Source organism: Penicillium cosmopolitanum, assembly GCF_028827165.1.
Source record: "Penicillium cosmopolitanum strain IBT 29677 chromosome Unknown utg000013l:1.0-859999.0:1.0-860633.0, whole genome shotgun sequence".
NCBI lineage: Eukaryota > Fungi > Ascomycota > Eurotiomycetes > Eurotiales > Aspergillaceae > Penicillium > Penicillium cosmopolitanum.
The window spans coordinates 519286-543456 of record NW_026622683.1 but is presented as its reverse complement, the minus strand read 5'-3'; the positions used below and the strand labels follow the sequence as shown (position 1 = coordinate 543456).

The 24171-nt window shown below is 44.5% G+C and overlaps 9 protein-coding genes across 9 annotated transcripts; 4 read left to right on the top strand and 5 right to left on the bottom strand.

Annotated features, from left to right (window-relative positions):
- Positions 1 to 833: 833 nt before the first annotated feature.
- On the bottom strand, positions 834 to 1871 carry N7509_014187 (DUF2985 domain-containing protein; the record flags this gene model as incomplete). The annotated part of the gene is made up of 1 exon (XM_056638824.1): positions 834 to 1871. One exon carries the CDS (start codon positions 1869 to 1871, stop codon positions 834 to 836), a length of 1038 nt encoding a protein of 345 aa, XP_056480813.1.
- Positions 1872 to 2600: 729 nt separating this feature from the next.
- On the bottom strand, positions 2601 to 4473 carry N7509_014186 (putative isoamyl alcohol oxidase; the record flags this gene model as incomplete). Its single annotated transcript, XM_056638823.1, has 2 exons — positions 2601 to 3942; positions 3998 to 4473. The coding sequence occupies 2 exons, from the start codon at positions 4471 to 4473 to the stop codon at positions 2601 to 2603; spliced, it is 1818 nt and encodes a 605-aa protein (XP_056480812.1).
- A 1358-nt stretch (positions 4474 to 5831) lies between these two features.
- Positions 5832 to 6524, top strand: N7509_014185 (uncharacterized protein; the record flags this gene model as incomplete). The annotated part of the gene is made up of 1 exon (XM_056638822.1): positions 5832 to 6524. One exon carries the CDS (start codon positions 5832 to 5834, stop codon positions 6522 to 6524), a length of 693 nt encoding a protein of 230 aa, XP_056480811.1.
- A 900-nt stretch (positions 6525 to 7424) lies between these two features.
- N7509_014184 (LURP-one-related/scramblase family protein) lies at positions 7425 to 8110 on the bottom strand (the record flags this gene model as incomplete). Its single annotated transcript, XM_056638821.1, has 2 exons — positions 7425 to 7727; positions 7799 to 8110. The coding sequence occupies 2 exons, from the start codon at positions 8108 to 8110 to the stop codon at positions 7425 to 7427; spliced, it is 615 nt and encodes a 204-aa protein (XP_056480810.1).
- Positions 8111 to 14214: 6104 nt separating this feature from the next.
- Positions 14215 to 15882, bottom strand: N7509_014183 (uncharacterized protein; the record flags this gene model as incomplete). The annotated part of the gene is given in 4 exon segments (XM_056638820.1): positions 14215 to 14564; positions 14621 to 14968; positions 14980 to 15726; positions 15784 to 15882. The coding sequence occupies 4 exon segments, from the start codon at positions 15812 to 15814 to the stop codon at positions 14215 to 14217; spliced, it is 1476 nt and encodes a 491-aa protein (XP_056480809.1). The 5' UTR covers positions 15815 to 15882.
- Positions 15883 to 16677: 795 nt separating this feature from the next.
- On the top strand, positions 16678 to 18820 carry N7509_014182 (NAD(P)/FAD-dependent oxidoreductase; the record flags this gene model as incomplete). The annotated part of the gene is made up of 14 exons (XM_056638819.1): positions 16678 to 16770; positions 16811 to 16896; positions 16948 to 17179; positions 17234 to 17371; positions 17420 to 17594; positions 17647 to 17812; positions 17863 to 17932; positions 17995 to 18032; positions 18101 to 18236; positions 18289 to 18321; positions 18372 to 18430; positions 18482 to 18518; positions 18583 to 18727; positions 18783 to 18820. 14 exons carry the CDS (start codon positions 16678 to 16680, stop codon positions 18818 to 18820), a joined length of 1446 nt encoding a protein of 481 aa, XP_056480808.1.
- Positions 18821 to 20131: 1311 nt separating this feature from the next.
- N7509_014181 (TMEM53 family protein) lies at positions 20132 to 21007 on the top strand (the record flags this gene model as incomplete). Its single annotated transcript, XM_056638818.1, has 1 exon — positions 20132 to 21007. One exon carries the CDS (start codon positions 20132 to 20134, stop codon positions 21005 to 21007), a length of 876 nt encoding a protein of 291 aa, XP_056480807.1.
- A 248-nt stretch (positions 21008 to 21255) lies between these two features.
- On the bottom strand, positions 21256 to 22829 carry N7509_014180 (uncharacterized protein; the record flags this gene model as incomplete). The annotated part of the gene is made up of 3 exons (XM_056638817.1): positions 21256 to 22185; positions 22244 to 22615; positions 22680 to 22829. The coding sequence occupies 3 exons, from the start codon at positions 22827 to 22829 to the stop codon at positions 21256 to 21258; spliced, it is 1452 nt and encodes a 483-aa protein (XP_056480806.1).
- Positions 22830 to 23890: 1061 nt separating this feature from the next.
- Positions 23891 to 24115, top strand: N7509_014179 (uncharacterized protein; the record flags this gene model as incomplete). Its single annotated transcript, XM_056638816.1, has 1 exon — positions 23891 to 24115. One exon carries the CDS (start codon positions 23891 to 23893, stop codon positions 24113 to 24115), a length of 225 nt encoding a protein of 74 aa, XP_056480805.1.
- Positions 24116 to 24171: the final 56 nt, after the last annotated feature.

Here is a 24171-nt window from a genome sequence, read left to right as displayed (position 1 = left end):
TAATTGTGACAATTTATCAACTAATATCAAGGCTAAGATATTACGTAGAAAACGAACCACAATGTGAACTCATTGGTGTATCTTCAAGATTGATTGTTCTCAAGTTCTCTATTTCAATTTGAATATTGGAAGTTTGAAACTTCTTGGAAGCGGCTAGGCCGCAAGATCAATAGAATTAGAGTAAGAATACCTGGGTGTGCAAAGGTAGCATTCATGCACTGCAAAAATTGACTCAGCTCAATGGTAGATAGTTATTGCCCCAACAGGGATCAAAAACAGCTTTGTTGCCACCTATACATAAATTTCGCCATAATGCAAGTTCCAAATACACATGTGCGGACGGCATGACTCAATACAGAAGTCATTGATACTGCGCAAGGTGGGGCACTTGATATTTCCGAGGTTACCCCTCGATATGGATACTCGTACTGAAAAAGAATTTGGGAATGTAATTTCTGCGATGTTGTGGGTCTCGAGAGTACTGCTGTAACTGTAAATCCGCCGAGAATACTATCAGCTAATTAGAAGCTACGGATTCCGCGTATTCGGGACATTGCCGTTCGATAATCGTTGCCAAGACTAGTGAAAGCTGAAGCTGCAAATAGAACAGCCGCTAAGAGTTAATCTGGAGTTGATTTTTTTTTTCTCTATTTTTTCCCCCTTGAAAACTTGTCTACACAAAGAATAATCGATTATGATCGACCCGTATCAAGCTATTTGTAGGAAACGAGTTTATTACTCTTATGAATTACCATAAATTGAGGCTAGTAATATTTACAGGTATAGAAACATGTTTTAACACATCAAGGCAGATTTGCCGCGACCATCCGATTTTAATAATCCTTACTGGTCTCTTCCAGGATCGACCCCTCGATTCTTTTGATTTTTCGCCCCTCCCACCAGGTCATTATCCCTGCCAGGAGAGAGCTAAAACAGCCGAGGCCGATGAAAAGGCCAACCCCGAAGCTCGGACGAGTATGTCGGTTGTATTCCCACATGAACGTCGCCATCCCAATCTGGAAAAGACTGTTTAAGAGCATGTTGATGACAACGAAGTCCATTTTCCACGTCTTGGTTGCCGGTGCAGATTTGCCTGTCAGGGTCTTGCGAAGCGGGATTTCGTCGCAGCTGTTTTCAAAATCACACTCGCGCATTCGAAACCAACTTGCGCTTCGCTTTGCAAGATGATTAATCGAGTTTCGTGATCTTTCGCCCGATCCAATGCGCCACACCAATAACCAGTATGTGTCACGAATTCGCCAGGGGGCCAGGCCCCACGAAGTTAAACAGAACAACCCGTTGAGAATCTGTGAGTCGATTTCAATCCAAATACTTTTTTGCTCTTTGGTCATAGGGCCGACATTCAGCAAGAGAAAAAATAACATAGCACCCCAGGCAATCACGTTGAGACCGTAGACAGTGATAAAAAGCCCTGTAGGTGTACATATAAATTGCCAAGAAGCGACACTCCCTTTCCTAAATGCTTTGCCCCAAGACTGTTTTTCCTGATAATTTTTGGGACTCCTAGAATGATCATACCGAGCAGTAGAAGGTAACTCATCTGATTTACTAGTTACCTCCTTACATTCTGAGAAGGGTGGTTCAGTCGAAGTCGCATCTGATCTTAGGACTTTGCTGGCACCACTCGCAGTTTGGATGCTCACTCGACGTATGCTTCGTCCGTGCATGTCGAAGTAGACCGTGTCGGGTGATCTCAGGTCTGTGATGTTTGGAGCATGCGCTATGACAGTGCCAGTCGCTTGCCACATACCGCCTGCTGGGTTATAATCGAGCAGTCTTGTGGCAGTCGAGATCGAGGCGGAGCGAATTGTTCGCCCCGTTGTTTGGAGAAACGGTATTGTGCCATCCATATTTTTTTTGTCTCATTAAAATGCTGTTCATCAGGCCCAATGCTCATGTTGCGATGCTGAAATCTTCAACTCCTGGTGTCACAGTAGTGTAAAAAAGGTTTCAAGGTAAGGAATGATGACGAGCTAAGAAGGCGGTTTTGGCGAAAGGTCTGCATTTATTGAAAAATCTTGTTGATGGCCAAGGCCCGAGGACAAAAACGAAGAAACAGAAATAGGGGTTTCATAGTTCAAGTTTATGTGGTTCACAGTGGCAAGTTTACGGAAATCCATTCTAGGATTTTCATGGACCCACAAGAGCCCAATAGTTGGACCCATACGCCGATTTTCTTGGGTCGTATCGAGTTATAATACTTGTAACGTTCTGCGTAATTAAACACACCATTTAATCGTTCATCCCTAAGTAAGCCATATCTCGGAATTCACCCTCCATGATTCTTCATGTCAGCTTCGCCTGTCTATGAATTGACTCTCTGGGTAGAGGCAGGTCCACAAATTTCCAATTGGATCCTTTGAAATGAATGTCGTCTATTGAATAGTTTGTAACAATTGTCTACACTAAACATGTGACCTTTCAAGAATCTAAATATAAAATACAAGTCCTCCAACCCAAAGCACATCCGTCCATCTATTTTATCTCGTGAAAAGGGGAGATACAACCAGATACTTTCTAAATGTACAGCTGCCAAGCTGAAACCCGAAAGCAATACTTCAATCGATACTGTGTCTGATTCATGATTCAACCCGGCATAGCAACCCAGAGCTCAGATCATAATTCCACAGGTCACTACCGACACCACTCCAAACAAAAAGACTCTCGCTAGGATCAAACTTGAGTTTGGCGGCAAGGAGCTTCTCATAATTCTCACCATAGAAATCGTTCTTCCAAGTGCTACTGAAGGGATTGCCCTCGTTCATGTAGGCACCGGTATTGGGAGCCCAATTTCTCCAGACCGGCTCTTTAAAAGTCTCATACCAATCTGCAGCGTTACTCAGGGACTCGCTTGCATCAATTGTTGCGTTAATAGTGGCGCCCAGTGTCATAACGTGAGCGTATGCGGTGCGCCAAGCAGGGAGAACGCTCCCACGCATCGATGCTGGGACCTTAGCAGGCCCGCGGCCGCCTTGCAGTCCAAACAACAACATCGTTCCGGTTTCTGGGTTCTCAGAAACCAAGGACTGCTGCAAATAGTCCGTTAGTTTATTCGGAGCAATATCTGAAAGTTCTCTTCGGCCCATAAGGCGGCTGGTCATCAGGCTGGCAGCCCCAGCAGAGCTACTAGACAGCGGTTCAGGCTTCACAAAAGACCAGTAGCTCTGACTAGATGTCTGTTGGCGAGAAATATTTAGATAGTTGCCGTTGCCAGTAGATGTGACGACTTGAGCTGATAGCTTATCAACAATATGATCCATATGATCAGTCGTCATGTTGAAACCAACAAATCCAACCACTGCTGCAACACCAGGTGGTGCTTCCTTCAATCCCAAGGCCGTTGTCATTGCCTTAGTGTATGCGGTGACGTTACCATTCAAACCACTATCCATAAGGTCCGGAATCGAGGAGACAACTTCAGACAGAGCATTCCATGAGGCAGTCTCGCTCGTGTTTGATGAGTCGGCCGCATGGAAAGAAAAGCCACCCATGACCACGTTTGCTGGAACAGGGTAGGTTTTCAGAATAAACTCTGTCACCACTCCATATTGGCCTCCTCCACCTCCACGGACAGCCCAAAAGAGATCTTTGTTCTCTACACTGTTCGCGATAAGTTGTCTTCCATCGGTAGTAACTACTGTGACCTGGTAAACTTGATCCGATGCAAGACCGTGGTGACTAGACAAATATCCATGACCGCCATTCTGGATTAGCCCTCCGAGGCCAACCGTAGCATCTTCACCACCAACAACAGCTCTACCCATATGGTGAACGGCAGTATAAACAGAGCCCCAGTTGTTGCCGCTACCACAAACAACAACATCCTCGGTTTTATTTTGGCCTGGCAATTTCCAACCACATCGTCTTTCGATATGTTTGAAATTGTGCGTCCAAATAGAAAGCGCAAATGCTCCCGTTGATCTGGGCTAAGATTAGCGACTCATGTAGAAGATCTAAGTTACCTCTTAAAACGTACCGGCCGTTCAAGTCATGACCTGTTCCTTTCACGACAATCCGAATATTCCGTTTGGATGCCCAACTCATTGCCTTGGAAACATGTTCAATTGTCGTAGCGTTCACAATGTATTGCGGTAGCCCACCAATATTGCAGCCTTTTCCTTCGGCGTAACCAGTCACACCTTTTGGAACACAGGAGTTGTTTGAGTAGATCGGATAGTCAACGCTCTCGGGCCAGACAGCATGATGAGCTGCATAATACCATTTATCCTGCACGCTGGTACAGTTCTCGGGTGAATTGAATGGATTACCAGGGTAGCAAGATGATGCAATTGGGGCAGTCTTGACCAGAACTCCATCGATTGAACGGTTCAATGCAGCCCATTCATTCGTCGAGGGCCATGCTGAATCGGCAGGTGAGAGTTTGCAGTTCGGGCTTGCGAATGAGAAAGTCACGAGAGTCGAAAGTAAACATATAGTTTTTGGTAAAAGCATTGTCGCGTTGGTCTGGTCAACTGTAAAACCACTGAGGAGAGTGCGTCTTTTAAAGACCGGGATAACCAGGATAAGGGTGACAATACAAACAGTTAAGGATGCTACAAACAAGAAATGATCATCGAAAACATTGGTTCATATACGAGTACGTACAATTAGTCAGTGTCGACCGTCGTTTTGATCCACAGGGGTAAAATTGGAAGCCAATCAGCACTCGAGAAGTCCGCGTATACAGCTACGATAAATTACAGGACTACCAAACCAAAACGGTTTTTGTCGATCCTCGTATTTTGTATCTTTCCGCCACTTTCAAGGGTTGAACAGAACGTGTCAAGTCTGTCTGTAATTTTATTATACGTGAGATTATGATAATTGGTAAAGAGGGCTTTTTCAAACAGCTGAAAGAAGCTATAAAGTGAACAAATACGGCAATTTTACACAGCTTCAACCTGTATTCCTCTACATAAGCTTTCTCAGAGGCGTTTGTATCGCAATTTATTGATACTAAAGCTAGAAAAAAGACTAAGTGTGAAGATAGAAGTGAATATCAGTATTGTAAGTAGCATTTCTTATAGCTAATACTGTGTGTGCCTAGTAAACATTGAGTGTCAATAATAGCTTATTCATACTGTGTTTAACTTCAAGACATCTAAGGATCACATTTTAATATGGTTTTATGTTGTAGGTACAGTAACACTTCCTATGGATTACTATCAGAATATTGTTAAGGCCCGAGGCCGCATAGACTGTCTTAGTCAAAACTTGAACGGCAATGTCACCCAGAAGTTCCCGCGTATTGCGCACATTTGCAAATACGAGCATGAATTGTACCAAGCCACTCGACATTTGGGGTTGACTACTTCGTCATATAAAAGTTCGAGATTTCCTGTATCCTCAATCTTGCCTTTATTTTCTCTCCCACCGAAGTCATCAGATCCGCGAGTGCAGCACCTATCACACAAATTTACTTTTCCCTTGGCTATTCGATATTTTTACCTACAAAATGACTGCAATTAAAAGAAGATCTCACAAGAAGTCAAGGAACGGTTGTGTCCAATGCAAACGTCGACACATCAAGGTACGTTGTTTCTTCCAAGAAGGATAGAAGATGGTAGGAACGGTAGTCGGATATTGACCTAGGTTATCAGTGTGATGAGAGCCGTCCAGCTTGTGGCTATTGCAATATAACTAAGCACCAGTGTTCCTACGAGGAAACTCCGGCGTCACAGTCCCAAATCTCTGGGTGTACGTCATTTACGAATATAACCAACGCCACGATCTCCACTGAGAATGATAGCGATACAAGCTTCTCTATCAAATCTACACTTGACAGGAAATTCGACAGCCCACCGGTCAATATGCTCCATCTGGAGCTGCTTCGCCATCTGATCAACAAAGATCTAGCGCTCTTTGGTTATGAGAAATCCAAGTTCGGAATTCTTAGTCCGGAAATCATGGACAGATTGTTCAGTGCACCCTATTTGATGAACCAAATTCTTGGGTTTACCGCACTGCATTTAAGCATCATTTATCCGACTAGAAAGCAAGAATTTCGAGATCGCGCAAGTCAGCTTCGAGCCCAGGCATTCACTTTGTTCAGACTGGAGCAGCCAACAATTGATGTCGAAAACTGTCTTACAGTCTTTCTTTTTACATCGATTCGTGCTTTTCATGTGTTTTCTGAGAAAATGACATTTTGCCGGGAGGATTTTGGCGATTTCCTTCATGACTTCATCGAAATATTCCATTTGCACCAACTTGTTCGTGAGGTTACCAATTTTTCGTGGAGGTTTCTTCTCGACTCACCACTTAAAAACCTTTTAGAATTAGAAGAAAGTGCATTGATCCAGGAGGATTTGACAGTGGAATGTTCCGAGCTATTAGCACTGGTTAGCTCTGCATCAATCGATCCGTCTGCTAGGGAAACATTTCTGGAGGCGATCAAGTCTCTGCAGGTGGCTATCAATGCAAGCCAAAGGAACCACGCAGACCAATCGACGATCGGACCGATTATTTCATGGTTGGTTGTTGTGCCCCCCCAGCTATCTTAATTATTTGGCGGGGAAACGGCCTGAGGCACTCGTCATTCTTGCCCATTTCGGTGCCTTGTTATATTTGAATCGTGGGATTTGGGGGCTTGGAGATAGCGGATTGTATGTTATTGATTCTGTTTCCAGTTACTTGGATCAAACCTGGGATGCTTGGTTACAGTGGCCGAGAAACGTCCAACAAAGGTCTTAGTGAGCAATCAAAGAGTCGGCGGCCCTTGGCCGACTACGGTAGTCACAAGTCATGACCGAATCAGATTGTGTTGAGGCGATACCTCAGGCAGCTCCAGATCGCCTATATCAGCCTCCCTCCTTTGCCATCATCAATCTACACCTTTCATCATTTTCTTTCTTAGTCATCAGATTGAGACTAGTGTGATAGGAAGATAGGGAAGATGATATAGATCAAAAACAAAGCCGCGCCATTGGAATTAATCCACGTGTTGGCTATTCCAAGAACCGAGTTAACTAAGAATCAACTTAATATTGTGATATACATCATTGCATCTTGGAAAACATTTGAAGTTGAGGTATGGAGGAAAGAAGTAGGGACAAGCACTAGAAGCAAATTGAGAAGGGCCAGTGTTTCTGAAGTATGGTGCAACAGTTTCTATGTGGATATGGAAGACGGGATATAGAAAAAGAGTGGGTTCAGTAAAAAAGAATCAATGTTCCCTAAGTAAATACTCTGAAAAAATTGATTGCCGAAGAGGTGTCATTGCTTAATCTGCTATCCTCCAGTGATACGTCTCGATAAATGTTTGTAATTACTTACACTGAATCGCCACTCACAGTACAGGGATGTTGGGTGAATTGAATTGCAATATGGTTAGCAGGCTGGTTCATGCCTGGTCAAATCCCTCATATTCCACAACGTACTACTTTCCCATATATATAATGCCCTCATTCACCACGTTCTTCATTATTCTTCTCATCAAAGCATATGCACAGCGCGGCGATCAAAGCTGCATCCACGCCAGGGGCAACGACGACGGCATATGTCTGCTGGCCGAACACAAGGTCACGCCCGCTAAGTAACTTTCGGTCAATGCGTGCAACAGTTTGGCCGGTTTTGTCATTGACTATATCGGCACTATGGTCGTACCAGCCTCCTTTCATCGTGAAAGTCACCGCCTTGTCGTTATGGTCGGTGAAGGTGGCGGTGGCCTTGGAGCCCAACACTAGGACGGTCAGCGAGGTCTTCTGCTATTTTATATTGCTAAGTCCCAACCAGAGAAAAGGAAATTCAAGTACTTGCATTTTAAATTACTCTTTACCTCACATATCTTCTTGTGATGGGGATCCTCGATGGCGTAGGTTGTATGGAGATGCAGAAGCTCCTTGGAGATATCGAAAAGATGCTTGCCATGTGCGTCCTCGACCTTTTTGCGACCGGAAAGAGATACCCAAGCGCCATGAACTTTGAGAAGTGGCTCACCGCTAGCCAGCTTGATTTCGAAGCTATCCCCAGAGACAGAGAGCACCTTTTCCTTAAGGACCAATGTCTGTGGCTCCGTTGAGACAAATTGTTCAAAAATAGCGATAGGCTCGGCTATCGGATCGAGATGATGATGACCAAAGATACCCATAGTGCCGGTAGTGATCAGTTTCTGAAGAATATCAAGATGATGGAGTATCAACAGCTGCCGCGGGGTAAAACCGGCAGATCAGCAACATAGTCACGTGGTAGAAATGATGACATCATCTATCATCAATCTGTATTTTACTCCTAGTGGCAGACCGCAAGATATAATTTATATATCTTAGGCAATGCTATGGTTGAAACAATAATAGATAAAAGCTGGTAAACAGATGCTACGTTGTCTCTCCAATATATTTGTAGCCCAATGGCATCCGTCATATTTAACCTTAGGCGTAGCTAATAGACGTCACTCGTAACTAATACGCTCGAATACAGTATTTTTATGATATTTGTTCTACATTTGACTGATAGGTAATTGAATAGTTTGTTAAAATTCCGTGCAAACAGTGAATTAAAAGTTCTGAGCAAAGGTTCAGCCAAAATCATGCACATTGGTTATGGATCAAAGGATAAGCCACCGACTACGAGTTTCTGGGAATGATTCCGCATATCCGAGATTGGGTATCCCGCCTGGCTCCAATTTGCTGGATTCGAGTTTTCGTCAATTCTGTCCAGTAGCGATGCGGCCTTTCTTTGGGATGGGCGTCCCCAACGTAGGTCCCCAACGGCCAGCCTTTGCTCTCCATCTCCTTGAACCACCCCAGAACCCAACTTTTCCGTGACTTATCTAGCTTTTGGTCACCATAGATTGCCACCAGCGATATATAATACTCACTATGAATTGACATGGTCATCATGGGTAGGTCATACCGTTGCTTCATTGGCTCCCAGAAGGCTAGACTTCCCGCGGCTTGAGCAGGAAGAATAGTAAATATTTCATGACATACCTCTATTATATCAACATTCGGCGCAAGGAATACACCTTCGGTAAAGTATCTTGCTCCTGGAGAAATCATCAAAATTCAAGCATTTTATGTGCGTCTTCATCAGAAATTGCGTGTACATGTTCATGGAAAGCGATGACAGCAACAGGGCTGTTGGGCAACGTGAAGCCAAAGAGAGTAGGTCCAACATCGTCAGACAGGTCCGGAAGAATCTAGTATTTGGAATTAGGTCTTTCTCTGTCAGATGGGGATGTCGTGCGAGACTTGATTGACCTCGAGGATCCATCTAAAAATGTTTTCATAGCTTGTAGTCGGCCAAATATCTATGCACCGTTTCGCAATTGGATGAAGCGGTCGATTCTTGAGATGGAATTTGGTCACTATGGCTGGGAATTCCGTATTGCAGGTTTTTAACTGATATTTCCACGGGATAAATGCAGCCCAGTAAAAGGTTCATGAAAATAGCTGTGAGACTTACCAGGACCAGCGCCTCTCGCAGCTCAATAAACTGATAAAATACAGGGACTTCTCAGCGCATGCGGTGCTATTGGGCATCACATTCCAAATTCGTGATGACTACAGGAATTTATGCAGTGGTATTTATGCCGAGCAAAAAGGAGCAATGGAGGACTTGACAGAGGGCAAATTTTAATTCCCAATAATTCACAGCATTCACGCAAATCCAGATAATACAGAGCTTCTCGAAATACGGAATATCAAAGTATCAAGATTCGGGCTGTGAATTTAATCGAATCAACGGAAAGTTTTCAGCACTGCAGACAGACCCTATGCCGCCTTACCAAAAAAGGACGCCAGTGTGTGAAAGAGCTAGAAATTTCATTGGGTCCTAATGATGGAATCAATAAACTTCATGATCTACTTCATATCGAGTCTCCAGATAAAGGGCAATATTGATATATCAATTCTGTTCTCAGTCAAACTTGGATATTGTTTCGGCATACAGATACCTACTCATTCTTCATTCTGATCTTTAATCAGGATAAGTTTGACTTCCATCTATCTTAATGTTTTGTGAATTTGTGTACCGTACGTTTCGATGGCAAATCATGCGGCGAGAAGACAAATATTCTCTCAATTTGGATATCACTCCACGACGCACTCGAAAGTTAGATTGCTATATAGTTCCTAGTCTTGTGTCACTTTTTATAATAGGGAGGACCCTCCACAAAATTCTGTAGATATGCCACTCAGCCAATTCGCCGTCCATATGTCCATCATTTCTGTGTCGGATACGTAAAAGAGGAGAAATATCAAGAGGCATGTTGAGTGGTGCCACCAAGGATTGCCCGCCCAGGATGGACTCGTATTGTATTGGCTTTGGAAATAATATTAGCTTTGTGATAGAACTGCCAATGAAATAAAATACCTCAAATGTTTCACTCTCTGTTTGATCAGCGGCGGCCCATGAAAATACACCATCTTGATTGTCCCACTCGGATAGAGATTGCAGTATACTACCGGGTCAGTACCTCAATCACGACATTTCCTTGTTGATTCTCCACAAACCTCGGTATTTCAGACGGATCGCTCGATATTATCCTACTCAACAAACTCTGCACCTCGGAGCTCGGACTAAATTCGGTGCCATGATGGTCACAGACAATTTTATTTGCAACATCCTCGAAGAGACGTAAAAATGGCGCAACTGAGGGTAAAACCCGTGTGTATACAGCCAGCGCGCTTGAACATGCGCTTATTGCTTTATGGGATCCTCTGGGGGTCAATGAATCGGGCTTTATGGCAAGGCATTGTAACAGGGTAATACCCGCAAAGAAGCAATGGTATACCGTGATACGGTCTGGTAGAGTCAAAGGATTCAAGCTCAATAATTTCGCGCTCTGTAACATATTAGTAAAAGACATGTGCAGGGAAGTTTGACATACCTCGCATGCATCTGCGGCAAATGTGACGCATAATCCTATCGAATCGAAATTTGTCGGACGATTTACCAGAATGGGTCTGATCAACAGAAGAACGGCTTGCAGATAGTTTGTATGTATTCGATCTACATTTTGCTGAGGAAAATGATTGGATTTGTCTTTCTTCGGGGCGTCCTGTCGCCATTGATCTAGTTCCCAAAGAGTACTTTGAACCTCTTCTAGTGTAGGGAAACGAGAACTAGGGCCGGCGAATTCAGTCCTATGATATTATCAGCTCTGCCCAGGTGTAGATAATATCTCTTGGGTGTTTTCTCACAATATGCTAGACCTGATGCGGTATATTCGCAAGTGATGCAGAGCAGCGGTCATCTACTCATCATCAGCATGGTTTGAGTGTAATTTGTGCATTTGAGTTGATAGACCGACCGTTGTTATGCCTTTCCTAGTAGTTGTGTCCTCATTTATCTGCATCTCTTGTAGACTTCGAATTACCTCCTCATCAATACAGGTGTCGTTGATATCAACCGGCAGCTTTAGAATCTCTCGTCAATTTCTGCACCAAATTTACTGGAATGCGTATCTAACGTACCTCGACATCTATGTCCACGTCTCTGATTCCAAATGGAAGCTTTGCCAACATTGACACCAGCCTTCATACGTCAAAGTCAGAGATATGTCATTGGCTCTTCATAAACCACCAGGAATGATTTTACAAACCGATCAAAACAGTATGCACACCAGAAGAATCGCTTCTGAAGCTCCATCTTATACGCACTGAGGCTCTGGGCGTTATATGGGTGCATAATTTTTCGATGATATTTCAATTTGACACAGAGCCGTAGAGCGATCCCTACTAGATCCCTACTTCCTCTGTTAACGACAGGCGCATCGAGATTGAGCAGCTAGGAACACTCACCATAATGGAGAATCATTCTGTAAAAAGTTAGAATACGCTTGTCTTGAAGTGAGTATGCCACAAAATGTCTTACCTGAGCTCGAAATGAGTATTGTACTAAGCATAGAAGGGCTTGTACCGTATCCATGTTCTGCGCAGACATGAGTATTGGTATGTAAATTCGAGCGCGACAAAAGTATTCCTTTGATTCCAGTATTAGCGGTGTCATGTAACTGAGCAGGGTCGAGCTTACCTCTGTCGAACTTTCGGAGATTGGAACTAAGCAAGCACCAATGGCATAAATTATCCAAATGAAAAATGAGCCTATATCTGTCAGTGACGAACAATATACTTCAAGTGTCATGGTTATCTACCGATTTGCAGATCCAATGGGTCCGATGTGGTAGCGTAAGCAATTTCTTCGCGATTCCGATGCCACTCTCGTAGTTGAACCCAGTCAATTATGCAATAACGAGCTTGGGTATAGAAATAGACCGTGTCAACCAGCTCTCTAGCTCTTGCATCGGATGGGAGTGGCGGGAGGTTTTCACTGATATCTGAACATGAATTCTGAATCTGAATAATATCAAGAACCGCAATGTCACGTTGGAGGTGCTTTCCATGAGTTGTCAAATCAATTGGGACTCCACAAGAAAAATTTCCTCTAGTGCAAGCTTCGCGGGATGAAATGGGACTATCGATCTCAATACTTGGAGATCTCCCCTGGAAGCCCCTGTCACCTCTTTCGTCATTGATTTGGTTCAAAGTATCGCTAGAACGAAACGCATTAGCATACTGGTTTGGCCCAGATGATATGTCGAGGTGGATTCATAGTACCGGTTCTCATTCACTTTCGCCTCTACCCCTTTCAGTCGCAACTCCCTTTCCATGCTTTTTATTCGCCTTTCTAAAGTTGCGACATATCTGCACAAAATATTTAGTATTGAGTAATGATCCACGTTAATGTCTTTGGGACGCTTACGCAAGGCTCCTCAGAGCACCATCAGGTGGGACGTCAAACAGGCAATCTGTTTCCGAGATCAATTAAGAGTAAATGTAAAAGCACGTAAGATATGGGTCATACCGGAGTGTGACTTCGAGCACGCGACACATTTGCTAGATATTATTTTTAGCAAGTCCTCGTGAATTCGCTTAAATTACACACCGACTGTTACTCTCGCTCCGATAAAAGCACTTTATCTTTCTGCGCTTGCATCGACGACCTTTTTCCGACCAATATTAGCTTAGAAATGTACTCCATATTTCAAATCGAAGGAAAGCACCCACAGGCGTTGGTACTTCGACGTTGTCCGCCAGGATCGTTCTCAGCTAGCAGGCCATTTGGCTTTCCAGATTTACTGCCCGGAGAAATAAGTTCTGGCGACGACGGTTGCTGCATGATCGTGCAATTTTTCTAGCCAAATTCCAAAGCGACGGAATGTTTCCCTCCTGAAAGGAACCGAAATACTCAGGAGTCAAGTGACTTCGCCCGCTTTCCCCTCTCCGAAATACGGGCGGAGTCCCCCTTGCTACACGCCATTTGGGGCCGTACAACGCTGTCTGATAACTTGAGAGATAAAATACCACCCCATGTACGGGCTAATCAATTTTAAGGATATGCCAGCCGATGCAATGGAAATAGCTGAGATTCCTTTTTAAGAATCATGAAATCCAGCAATCTCTTGATACATATGTTATTTTATCATAAAGGACGCGATTCGTACTCCACTTATCGAACAATTCTGTCATTGGACGGCAATCCTAAAACCCAATCAGTCGCCTCCGCCTGTCAAAGGCTCCACATCAATAATTTGATAGGCCAAAACTTCAGTTCGCGCGATCGCGCCTTGCCGCATTCTTCGTTGATTGGATCACCTAGAAAGATCCGACCTTACTATCTTTCTCCGTAAAGGAGTAGGTGAGACCGGCAATCTTGCCCCGAGTGCAACGAGGCTGTTTTCCCCACACTTTGCATCGGATGATTCTTGGATTTAGATTTTTACACACGTCATATGAAAGTGTTCTTGCGTTTCATTTTCCTTTCTTTTTTGGGGGCTCTTCTGATTTCACTGTTTCGGCGGAGCCTCCTGTTCGCTATGAAATGGCATTCCCAAAGCCTCAACATGTAAGGTTGAAAGCACTCGTCTGTTGGATATTTCCAGATTCAGTTTACTTATCGCGTCATCTAATTGGCCTGTCTGCCCTTGAACCAAACAATTCTATTTTGACTATGAAATAATTGGCTTCCATGTTTGTTATAAAATATACGATTACATTCATACTTGATGCTGAGATCAAACAGGTTTAACTACTAGTAGCTATCACACCGTGGCATAACCCTTTCACTCGCTCGCCTTCTTGCCCATCGACTCATCCTTTGGGAGAGAATTGAGGTGACTCTCGTGCCCGTAATCTGAGTTCAGTGATAAATCCTTGTGGAATTCGAATCGAAAAAGATGTGGTAAATATATTACGACTTATAGGCGATATCCTGGCCCTCGAGAATAGACTCTGTTGCCCGTGCTCCTGATGCTCTGCCCGAAACCACCCACGGCCCACTGAATATATCATCAATCTGCTCTGTTGTAAGCCCAGCAATCTCAGGCACCAGCAGGTAGACATAGAGCAATCCCGCGGCACACCAGGCAGCAAAGAAGACAAATGCGCCCCAATTATCTGCTCTGGCTAAAAGTGATGGCAGCGCAAATGTCATCGCATAATGAAACAACCAGTGAAACGTCTGCGAGAATGCTGCACCAAAAGAGCGGATACGGTTAGGCCATAACTCTCCACCGAAGACATAGGGGAGGGTCAAGAGTCCTTCGTCAAAGCCTCATTAGTTTCAATATCTCTACTCTTCATTTTTGTCTGCTTACCTATCGAATATCCGAAGGCATGTATGAATATGGCTGCAAGCCCTGCCTGACTGGCACCTTCAGACGCACCATGGTCTTGTTGCACTTTTATATAGACAGCGAGGTATATATCAGAAGCCTTTTGAAGAGTGATTCCGATAAATAGTGAGTTTCGTCGCCCTAGTGCATCGATAAATAAAAATATTGCTAAAAGGCTAAAGCCAAACTTGGCGACAGTGTACATTCCGCTGAGGAACAGATTGTGTGTAGAGCTTCCTGCCAGTCCTGTAACTTTCAAAATCGGAATAAAATAGTTCGTGACGGAATTTTTCCGCCCGAAATTTGGGGCAGTGCGTACATTATGAGAGCCTGTTGTACACGTCGTAGATTTGCCGGTCGCGTAAATGTTTCTTTTGCAATTCTGGTGGTTTGAAATGATTTTTGGTCCTGAGAATCATCAATTCCTTCGAGCGATCGGATAGATTCTTTCATATCTTGCAGCTCTTCCTGAACTCGTGGGTGATCCTCTGATAGTTGTCGGAGCTTGACAAGAGTTTGAAGCGCCTCTTCGTCCCTGCCAGACATGATAAGCCACCTCGGGGACTCACAAAGCATGAAACTTGCTATAATCCAAATTGCCATAAACATGCATGGCGAAAACCATACAACCTGATACTGTAAGCGACTTTTCGGAATATGTAATTCCATGCCATAGACACAGAATGTGGATGTCATCAACGCAATTCCCATGCAAACTGAGTACCAGGCTGACAGAAGTCCACGGATCTCAACAGGGGCTATTTCGACGATTGAAATAGTACCAGTGACGCTTAGGGCCCCTATTCCTAAACCCGAAATGATTCGAGATGCATACAGCCCGGATGACCCAGGGCTAAAAATGGCAACGATCTGCCCGATAATCCAAATAATGGTGTATATGCGATAGGACCATAAACGGCCGACTTTGTCGTTGATAAAAAAGGATAGAGCAGCTCCAGCTGCATCTCCAATGTATACCAGAGATACAAAGTTTCTAGTTGAATTAGCGCCAGAGGTGGAGCTGATCCCAAAATGTTCCTGGAAGCTTGAAAGCGAGGAAATAGAAGCGGCCGAGCCCTGGTCCCATGCTAAGGGTTCGCCCTGTTAACAAAGCAGATGGGCATCTCAAATAGAGGTCCACTTACTCAAAGGGATAGCGGCGGTCGCATACAGCATAGAGCTAAGAAGTAGGTTTCTGCTGAAGATGACCTCTCTTGGCGCAGATTGTATTTTCCAGAGCAGTCCTGTTCAAAAAATCATGAAGACCCATCTTGAGCCTGAGACCATTTAATGCGGCTGGGGCCAGTAGGAGCTCTTCGCGCAGTTGAGTATTGAACTATGGTGGGATTCAAGAAGTCTTGAAGAAATTAGATGCACCACAGTACATCGAAGCAGGTGAGACTAGACCGCATCCTCAGGCATGGCTTTATAACAATCTGTCTTACGGTCCTGAACCCCGGCTCATATGGATAAAATTGTGGAGTTTGATACGAATATAATTTCAGATAATTAACCAGAGCGGCAGATCCGCAATCTACTGGCATCCTTCGACTAGACTGATATAATTGGTGAAGATGTCTACCAGACCAATGAAATATGGTGCAGGTCCCTTGCGTGTTTCAATCAAATCGTGGAATGCACGATCAATAACAACAAAAACGGAAATGCCGCACCAACGGATCATATCGCGAACGAACTGAAATTCCCATGCGCGACCCAAACTAAAGCACCCCCGCTTGTGCGACCAGACTGGATCATTTGAGTGGGCGAGTCTCTTTGTCCTTTGGACAACCCCGCATCCAACGATCGCCAACGCTAGCTGAGATAACGGAAATGCCGCCCGGCCACACACAAGGTTTTAAAATCCACATCTCGATGGCGGCAATTCCGTCCTGGCATTGGAATTCAAATGTCTTAATTAAAGTGCAGTTAAATGAAGCACATCACCTGTTTGCTTCGAAATATATGTGGGAATCACAGAGCATCGAGCAATATCTTCATTCAATTTATTTTGTCAGTACAGTCTCTCTTGAGACAAAATGAGCAGCCCTGAATCCAGTTTTATCATTGTCGGTGGCGGTGTGTTCGGACTAAGTACAGCCTTGTGGCTCGCTCGAGGCGGCTACAAGAACGTCACTATCTTTTATCTTTGATAGATGTGACTTTGAAAAGAATCACTACAACCCATCCAATGGCTGCGATGGAGCCTCTGCAGACATAAACAAAATCTTTCGCGCCACATATGGCAGCAAAAGCCAGTATGTTATGAACTCAATCAATCTGAATCTCATTGCTAAACTCAGTTTTAGCTCGCAAGATCTCGCTCTCGAAGCTAGAGACATTTGGCTCGAGTGGAATAAAGCCATCAAAAATAGCGATCCATCTGAACTTCCCGACCCACTCACTCCCGAGGACGAGCTATTGACTCTTTGTGGTGTGTTTCATTTAGCCGATGGGCCAAAATTGATTGATCTTTATTCTGAAAATCTTCGGGTCATGGGCGAAACTGCTCCTTCCTTCCGAGATCTGCAATTTGTAAAGGTATGAACAAAAAGTGTGGCTAGTCCTTGCTCCATGTTCTAACATATCAAAAAGAACACTGGCAGTGATGAACGACGCGTCAATTCGTTAGGACCCGACTGGGCTAAGAAATACCATCGCTTTGATACGTTCAGAGACGGTCGTACAAACGGATTTCTCGACGCAGGGTCCGGTATTACTCTAGCAGACAAGGTAATGCCGCGGTTCTTCTTCTATCTTCCTTGGGCTAATTTCTATTAGGCCTGCGTTTATGCGCGCCATCTTTGCCTAAAGGCTGGAGTGAAATTTATTCTTGGTCGACCTCAAGGCGAGATCAAAAGTTTGATCGTTGACGAGTCTGGTTCCAGCAAGCGAGTTACCGGTATTCAAACTGAGGGTGGCTTGCGCCACAATGCAGACCTGGTTATCGTTGCTTGTGAGCTCTTCCGCTATTTGAGACACTAAATAATGCTAATTGTTTCATATAGGCGGTCCTTGGTCCTCATCTATTATTCCAGATGCACATCGCTCTGTCGAAGCAACAATGGGCACAGTGATGTTCGTCGATGTCCCTAGCGATCGACAGGATCTTCGCACAAAATTTCACCCAGACAACTTCCCAGTCTGGCGGTTCCTAGAAGGAGAAGGAGATTCGTAAGATTCCATATCCAACAAAGCTCAGACAGGATTAACAATCTCGACAGTGCTTACGAAGGAGGTGGCTTCCCTATCACGAAGGAAGGCAGATTAAAATTCGGATTTCGTGCTCGCAAGGTATTATAGACGCTCTTTCCACCCTTAATCTGATATTTTATACTAATTTTCCATCAATCCAGTTTACCAACTTCCAAGACCACCCATCCCAAGAAGATTTGTGCGTCTTTAAATTGAAAGGAAAAATTATACTACGCTTAGTCAAACTAACATTGAACAATTTTCCAGGAAAATATCGACTCCTCGGACAAAATACAGCCCGGATCCCATCAATACCGTGCCCCTTTATGGACTGAAACAAATGAAGCGAGTGATAGGTGGATTGTTCCCTGAATTAACCGAGATCGGGTTCACGGACAGTCGTGTTGGTGTTCTCCTTCCCTCGACTCTATCTCACTTGACTGATATAAGAATAGTTGTGCTGGTACACTGATAGTATTGACAACGAGGTATGTCCTTTCTTGGCTTCAGATGAACTCAACCCGCTAATCCAGATTAGTTTGTCATTGATTATGTACCTGGGTATTCTGACTCGTTATTTATCTGCACGGGTGGCTCGTGAGTATTCACCTGAAATAGGCCGCGGCAACCTTAACTCACACTTTACAGTGGACATGGCTTCAAGTTCCTTCCGATTCTCGGCAAGGTTCGCTCATTCACATCAATTGTCTCGATTCAGAAGGGTATTTCTGACAAAATTCTCCCTTTAGTACGTCAAAAATCAGCTGGAGAAAAATCCAGATCGCTTTACACCTCTGTGGAAATGGCGAACTGTTGAGGAAGGCAAAAACTGCAATGGACTTGAAGAAGGGGAGACAGGACCTCGTGACATGTCAAAGCTGAAATTAGCCTCGAGTATGGTTTTTTATCTCCATTTTTGCTGGATATTGTTGACATTACTATCTTACAGCTCAAGATTTCCATTTTCGCATCAACAGCTCCCTCTGATACTTACTCAAAGGGTTTATGTGGGGTAGTGAAACCTCTACAGACAACCAGACGCATACGCTACGAACCAGTCACGGTATACTCGATTTTTTCAAAATTGTCCATTGAGCTTTCAAACTCTTATGCGATAGAGATGAGCTCCACGTGTCTCAATATACAAAATAAGAAAAAACTACGAATATGTGTATCAACATCCTTTCTCGAAGAGACGTAGACATAGTGTAAAACTCCCATGGACCTGTTCCGAATCTACTAGTATGAATAATATTTTTCAAGTGGGCATCATGATAAAAGAATTCGCTCAAATATGTCCATCCTCCAGGTGTTTCAATCCCAGTTCTTCTTGACTCCAAATGAAGCCCAGGTGCCATACACATATGCTACGGCAGGCGACAATGAGTTACGCAGAGCTGGCGACACCCACAGGGCCTTAACACCCCTTATACTTGGTAGTACGCAACCGAAAGAATCACAAATAAAAACCTCTCAAGCACTGGGGTCATTGTGAATTGAATGAATGAAATGCATAGCAATACAAAGTGCGGGATGTACGCAGCTTTAATAGGCTTGGAATGAGAACCATTTTTACTACTCTTGTCAAATGGCTCTATAGTTGCCCACTCCTCACCCTACGAAGGAAAACATGCAAGGTTCGATTGACACACATTATTATTTAACAAATTGATGTGCATCCTATACAATTAAAATAGTCCAATGTTTATTTTCTTTTTCTTTTGATGCTGCTTATGTCATCGGTTTACGCGACTCGACGCGCACACGGCAACTTGAATGGGAAATTACACTATATTCCAATCTTAAAAGGGAGGAAATAATCAAATACTGACCCTGAATTTCAGAGATATCATTTAAAAATAATTATTCTGATTCCAATTATGTGGTTGTCCTTTTTCCCCTCTGTCATTAAAATTCACGTGACGCGCACGGTGACTTGCGTCAAAGAAGAATCGGATTTGTACCGAGGCACGTTAAGCCAAGATGGAAATATTCATTTTGATTCGCTTATTCTCTCCCAACGACCCACCTATTCTCGGAATGCTGGCCAGTTCGATTGCATTTTCCCAACGAACCCTCCCTTTGCGCCTGGCCCTTCGGATCAACTTCCAAATTCGAATTTTCTGATTATCTACCATTCGGGCCGCGTTTTGGTATATAATGCTGGATTAGTAGGTAAAGGAGATCCCCGACCCCATATTCTCGCGGAATCACCATTTCGCTTTCGCAAGTCTAAATATTTTCGAAGGTTGTTCATGAGCAGCGAGTCCCACTGAATCCGTTTCCCCCCTGTCAAAAATGGCTCCACAACCACTGCCTTTCCCCGGGTTCACCGCGATATCTGATCGGGTATACCTTCGGAATGGGAACGAAAAGGCCAAACCAGCACTAGCTCATGAACCAACAACTATCGTTATCTTCGGGTGGGGCGACGGCATGCCGAAACACGTCTCGAAATATTCCGACGGCTATAATGACCTATTTCCCCGTGCCAGGATCATTGTTGTGTTATCTCGCACCTTTCAAGCATCTAATCAACCCCTCGACGCCCGGGTTGAAGCAATGCTACCCGTGATTGACACGGTATTCCCAACGCCCACCGGAAGTGGCAATGGAGAGGAACGAGTCCTACTGCATGCTATGTCGAATACCGGAGGCATCTTCCTCGCGGCCGCATTTACTGCGTATCAACAACGCCATGGCAGCGACAAGAAGCTTCCCCACGCGCTGTTAGTGTGTGATTCTACGCCAGGTAGCTTGGACTTTGCATCCCAAGTCGGCCGTTGGTCAAGAGCAATGGCTGTCGGGACATCAAAATACTTCCCATGGCCCTTTGCAGTCACACAAGGCCTGTGGTGGATGTTCCTGTGGGCAAATTATGCATGGGAATTACTACGTGGCACTGAGCCCTCAGGAGTTTGGGCGACTCGAGTAATGAACGATCATGATATTGCTCCGGTCGAGACTAACAGACTCTACCTCTACTCCAAGGAGGATGAGATCATCTGGTGGGAGGATTTGGAAGAGGCTGTTGCTAAGGTGAAAAGCCAGGGCTACAAGGTTGACCTGGAGATGTTCGAAGGCTCGCCTCATGTGGGCCATATGAGACTTCATCCTGAACAATACTGGGGCAAGATTACTACTGCCTGGGATGAGGCCCAGCCTGCGCGCTAAACCGAGCGAGATGTCCATCTATCACTGTAAAATAAACTTGTAAATTAGACATAATATAAAATCTAGATCTATCAGTCATGCAGAAAGCGCTCCCACCCATCCATATCTATATTTTTCTAATCGTCCATATGACGACTGAGTCCATGACCGCGTAAAATATCGAAATTTTCAGCAAAAGTCGATGATTAAGCGTGTGTTGTCATTCCCTTTAACTTCGAACACAGGCAAAAGAGATGACACACCACGGCTCAACTTTTCTCATTTTGCCCGATAGAATATCCATTCTCGGCCAGGTATTGTTCCAAAGATCTATCCTCCTTTTCAAGATCGAGGTTACTGCTTTCTGGCAGGAGACAATAGACAGCGATACCAAGAATAGCCACGCCGCCCGCTAAGTAGAACGTCGAACTGTTTCCAGCAGCAGTCTGTAACGGGGTAAAGCACTCAGTGCCAACAGCGGCACCAGTTCTTCCAAAGGCAGTCGCAATTCCGTAGCACATTCCTCGCATGGCTGTAGGGAAGGCTTCAGTGGAGATAAGTCCAATTGTTGCGCCTGGTCCCATGTGTCCAAATGCCTGCAGGAGACCGTATAGGACAACAAACGCAGCAATGTTTTTCGAAAGCTTCTCATATGTGCCTCCAATAATAAAACCGAGGACCATGTAGCCCGCGAAACCTAGGATTCCAGTGTTCCGTCGGCCAATTGCATTGGTGAGCCAGGCGCCAATCATGACGCCTGGTACGGGAAGAACCGCTAAGATGACTTGCCAGATTGCGGTTTTTCGGATATCGCTATCTTTGACGAGGGATGCGATGATTGTGCTTGACATGATACTGTTCGGAAAGTTGATGAAGTCGTAAAGGAAGAATGCGAGAGATGTCGTCAGAATGCGCCACCAGTAACGACGAGCGAGAAGGAGATATAGTTTTGGCGATCGGCGTTGTTTTATGAGGTTAGAGTCATGGAATAAGACGGAGTCTGTCATGAATATGCGGAGTACAATTATTATCAGAGGGATAATAGTAGCAATCGAATATATCGCATGGAAAGTGATCGTAAGGTTATTGTCACTCGCGACCAAGCAAATGAGATAAATAATTTGCAGAATCGGACCAGCAAGCGTGGCCATGAGCGTAGTGAAGGAGACAAAAAGTGGCCCTCTGTATTTTCTCATGATCTGTGGTACTCAAAATCAACAAATATTCGGTGTTAAAATAGATAAGAGGGGAACATACAGTGTCTGATTCCTCAATGCCTGCAGCCGCGCTTGGAGGATATTCACCTCCAACACCAAAGCCTGCAATACCGCGCGCTATGACGAAATACCAGAGCATATTGTGTGATGGATGCACGCTGAGAGCAACGGTAGACATCAATGTACCGATCACCACCAGCGAGGAGGTGAAGAGTAGTCCAGACCGTCGAGAGAACATGTCGGAAGTATAACCTAAAACAACGACGCCCAGAATCGCTCCGATAATCAAAGAGTTACTGATTCGCGTTTTCATGTCGGCAGAGTAGCCAGCCGACCCGAGTAATTTTTTGAAAATAACATTGGTCGGATTTGCCAAGCTGTTCTGAAACCCGTCACTGAAGTTTGCGATATACTAAGGTTGTCGACGTTAGCAGGAATGTCGATAAAGGCCTGATCTTCTGTGTTGCAAAACTTACACAGCTGACGATGGTCACATTACTCTGCCACTTCTTGCGATGGTGTAAATTTTCTGAATCATCGCCTTTCTCTTCTCCGATAATGACAGCCTCGCTCTTGCTGGGGAAGTCCGCCACATGGGTTTCGTCGCTCTGATGATTCACTGACATGGCGCAGAAAATTCTTCAGATCTCATAACCGTCAAAATATTTTCACGAATCTCGCACGGGGAATCGCCTGCATATGTAAGTTTCAGTCAGATGCACCTAACTCTCTAGCTGTTCCACTTTGTGATAAGGGGCGCATCCAGACAAAAAAAATCCATCTTACCCCCCGACCGACCCACAGCTGATCGGTTTGACACACCCCCGCGGAGATAAATAAGCATTGAACAGAGTTAGGACTGACTATCTGATGTTTTTTGTTATCTTTGACCCTCACTTTATCAGACATAATAAATGCAATGTAGTCAGAAGTCCCCAAATCTGCAGTCAATAAATGATCGCCCGCGAAGGCATGAATTCTGCGTGGTGTGAGATGTCGGGTGAGTTGTGGTCGGCCGCCCGCCAAATGCTTATTTTAAAGAGCCAAGAGGCCTAAGCTTCAGTGAGGCTCAGAAACTGTCGGAGAAGGTCTTTGCCGGTTTTCTGACCAAATTTCTAGATTCTTTTTTCGATCTTATAGTACAGTTTATTCGATACGAGCTCGGTCTCTAATATATGAACCACTCAGTACTTCCTGGTGAGAAGCTTTATATGCTGACATTGCAGTCTAACCCAAAGAAGAAATGGCCTCCGGTTTTTTTAAAACTTCTTGCTTTCTTTGCCTGATAGCCACATCCTTCAACCAATGGATTTTTCTCCCTTATTCCACAGCTTCTATTTTAGAGCACGCAATGCAGGTCGGCATTTTGGATTTAAGGGCAAGAACTTTGACCCAAAACGAGTCACCCTATTCAAAGACATGTTTGATGTTCAAATGGGCACGTACCATCAGCGCGAATATGAAGGATACCGTAGTGCTCGTAAAGATATGGAAAGAGTTATTGGCCCGTCCAATTACGAACCTGAAGATACATGTCTCAGTTACCGCCATCTTTTTGACCTCGACAGAAATAGTATGAGCACACGATTGATCATCTTTTATCGCGAAGAGCGGTGGTGCTCACGCAAACTCGGTTTCAGGAATGGCATGATGATTGTGGGCTCACTCTATTCCTTTCACAACGGAAATGGAAGAGCTTCCTGCATTGGTGGATTTCCTCATCGATGATCCTGAAGGAGAGCGTCTGTCCGCGGAAATTGCCGAAGCTGGTTACACGTGGTCAACGCAGGTTCCGAGGAAGATTAATATCTCAATCCATCTATGCCGGCTGTTCATAGAATTGGCAGATCTCTACGACCTGGTTGACCCCGAGAGTGATGGCTTCAAATTAGCAAGGGACAGAATGCTCTAGAAATGCATTTTTATTATTGAATAAGCTGGATATTTTATATCCTTGAGACTCTAATG